The sequence below is a fragment of the Pteropus vampyrus genome, unplaced genomic scaffold, assembly GCF_000151845.1.
Source record: "Pteropus vampyrus isolate Shadow unplaced genomic scaffold, Pvam_2.0 Scaffold224, whole genome shotgun sequence".
In the NCBI taxonomy this organism is placed as follows: Eukaryota; Metazoa; Chordata; class Mammalia; order Chiroptera; family Pteropodidae; genus Pteropus; species Pteropus vampyrus.
In genome coordinates, this window is record NW_011889005.1 from 539,701 (window position 1) to 542,931 (window position 3,231).

General features: G+C 57.7%; 1 protein-coding gene across 1 annotated transcript in view; it reads left to right on the plus strand.

The window, feature by feature from the left end:
- Positions 1-3,231, plus strand: part of FAM135B (family with sequence similarity 135 member B) — a 119,279-nt gene that overhangs the window by 94,351 nt on the left and 21,697 nt on the right. Inside the window, 1 exon segment of the mRNA XM_011373399.1 lies at positions 2,634-2,789. Within this exon segment, the coding sequence (XP_011371701.1) occupies positions 2,634-2,789 (156 nt within the window).

Genomic DNA, 3,231 nt, shown 5'->3' on the forward strand with positions numbered 1-3,231 from the left:
GATGGGTGGGGTGAGGGCAGTGAAGGTTCTAGGTGATTTAAGACAGTTTGCAAACACAGAGGTCTACGGCACTGGAGCGATGCCTACATGTGTTTGCTTCATGTGAATCTTATCAGCGTTTATTAAGCACCTACTATGTGCCAGCCACTGCCTTTCACTGGGAACACAAAGCTGGCAGGCAGAGACCTTCCCGGCACCAGAAAGAAGCCTCCTGTGAAAAGATTGCTCACACGTCAGGTGGAAGCTGCCAGTAGGGTCAGGGCTGGGCCAGGGACTGTACGACAGGGCCATCAGGGCACAGGGCCATCAGGGGACGGGGCCTTCAGGGGACAGGCCCGCGAGGGAGTGGCAGTGTGCCCGCCCCGGGCCGGAGCAGCGTGCAGAGCCCGGAGCAAGGACGGGCATGACGGAAGCACCAGGGGCGGCACCGAGGCCGTGGCTCAGGGGACGGGTCGCGGGGGCCTGGCCGGGGGGGGGTGTCGGAGGGTCTCTGCTGTGCGGCCAGACTGGGGAGGGCCCGGTGTGCCTGGCACAGGGGACAGGTCGGTCCTGTCTGGACTCAGCCACGTGCTCTCATCCGGCACGTGTCGGGCGTCTCTCGGAAAGCAGTGGACATTTTTCTTTAAAAATACAGAAAGACAGGGTTTCCTGTCACACAGAAACGTCCTGCCTGGTTGCTGCACGTGCGTGCGGGGAGCCCGCGCTGCCGGCGACCTTCCCTGGGTCCACACCCTCCTGGCAGGCCACCGACTGGGGCAGCCCGGACGTTGCCTCTCTTGTCTACTTGTTTGATTGTTTGCTAATCTCTTTGCAAGGGAGTTTTTAAATTATTTAAGCCCCGAAACATCTTTCTGAGGTGCTTCAAGAGAACAAACAGTTCCACTGATAAGGATACTGCTTGCCTTTTCATTGAGCCCTTGTTTGGATCTGAGGTCGTGGGTTTCATTGGCCCTGTTTCCCAGCAGAGGACACTAAAGCTTTAGGGAGTGACTGTCCCCTCTGACCACCGAGCCCTCTTCCTGCCTGGCCAGCCACAGCCCCTGGCACCCTTACTTCTCACCTTGAAGTCTATAGGGCAGCTCACAGCTTTGGGCTATTTCGAGCCCTCTCGGGGTGGCCGGAGGCAGCTGCTTTGAGAAACGTCTGTCTCTCTCTCTGATGGTAGAATTTCTCAGCCTTCAGTGGGCGTGCGAATTACTAGAGGATCTTGCTGAAATGCGGATTCTGATTCGGTCTGGGGGGCGGAGCAGGGAGGGCAGGAGACGGTGCATGTCTAACACGTTCCCTGGAGAAGTGGGACCACTTCTTGACCATGGTTGGAAGAGTCGCTAAACTCAGAGCCTCCACTGGGGGCGCCCTTGCCCTCGGCTTTGACCTCGGTCACCGCCTTGTTAGCAGGAAGAGCCTCTCCTTGGTCTTGGGGAGAAGCTCTCCACCGCTCCCATGGCCCACATTTGCACAGACCCAGACGTCCTGGAGAGTGGGAAAGTCCCCCTGTGGCTTAATTAGAAGCTTCCTTAACCGTATCTGGAGCTCTTTCTGTAATCGAGTGGGGGAGAAAGTAGTCCTCCCAAAGACACTAGAGCACCCGGTGACACAGCATGACTTCTGAGCCCAGCCACCTTAACGCATACCTTTTCTTTATCTCCTTTTCACTCTGGTGGCTGGGCTCAGAAGTCATGCTGTGTCACCGGGTGCTCTAGTGGCGGGAAGAGCCGCAGGGGCCAGAATAAGCAGCCCGGTAGCAGGAGCCCAGTTATCCAGGCCTGGGTACCTCTCACTGACGCAAAGTCAGCCATGTGATCAGTGCCCACCTCCATCCATCGCCGTGTAGGGACTGGGACACGGAGAAGGCCGAAGCTCCAAGCGCAGGCGAGGGGGGATGCTGGACGTCAGACGAGCTGCGCGTGGTTGCCGTGGTCTGTGCAGGGTCACGTAGACGTCAGGGAGGTTCGTCTGAGACGTGCACAAGCACCTGGACAGGACCATAGTTTCACAGGGATCGTCAGAAGCAAGGGGGATTGCGCTGACCCCTCACACGGTCACCTGGTGGGGAATAGACAAGTCCAGAGTGAAGAGAGGAGAGGACAGTGCGCAGCCCAGCCAAGGGCCTGCTGCTGGGGAACAGCCGGGTGTCCTGGTCGCCGTCGGCGGGTCAGCGTGGCTGGCACCAGGTGTGCGGCGGGCAGAGGGACCATCATGAAGACGTCACCGTTCCGCAGGAGACGTTTTGACAGCGCCTACTATGCGAAGGCCACGTGGCACCGCGGCTTTGTAGTTGGGCAGTCCTGCAGACGAGCCCCAGCCCTGTGTCACCTTGGCCGTGCCTTTCATCCCTCCGACTCCCGTTCGTTGTCCCGTAAAATGATGATCACAGTCGCTACCCCAGGGCAGTTGTGGGGGTGACACGGGGGGCTCTGTACACTGCCGAGTGCTCTACGCCCAGGTCGTGAGCGTCAGCCATGGAAGCTGTGGTGCTCACAGAGCACCGAGCCCAGCAGGTAACGGGGTAGAGTCGTGTCCAGGGAAAGGAGAGATTCATGGGAAACAGAGAGGTCAGCAAAGACCCGAGACCAAGACTGCAGGAGCTTCGGGGGGCCGGGGGGCCTCACTGCCGCCTTTCGCCTCCCCAGATGTCGACCAGCCCAGAGAAGATAGCTGAGCAGATAAGTAAGAACCTCGCCTGGCTGGCCTCCCACCTGATGGCTTTGTGGACCCAGTTCCTAGACACGGTGACTCTCCACTCCCAAGTGACCGCTTACCTCACACAGGAGCATCACACCCTGAGGGTAAGCCGTCAGTCACATGGTATGGGTTCTCTTATCACGTGATCGCTCAAGGAAGTCTCACGGCAGGTGGTTCGTTGGGCAGAATACGAACTGAGTTTAGCTATTGTAGCCCTTTAAAGTCCTGGCTCCACCGTGAATTTGCACTGAGGTTTTATGACCCTACTTAGCCTCTCGAACTTTGCCTCGACCCTTCATAAAATGCTTTCATTGGCTACCAGATGATAACCTAGCCCATCTCAAGGGATATTGCAGATGCTTTGAAAGCGTTTTTGAGAAAGTATTTTCAAATGCGAGGCATCGCTCTGGGTGTATTTCTTTGCGGCCAGCTTGGATGCGTGCAGGCAGGTGAGGCGGTCTCCTCACTTACAGCAAGAGGACCCAATATCTGACTGAATCTACACGTGCTTAGGGGACACACGTGCGTGACGGGCTGTACACAATC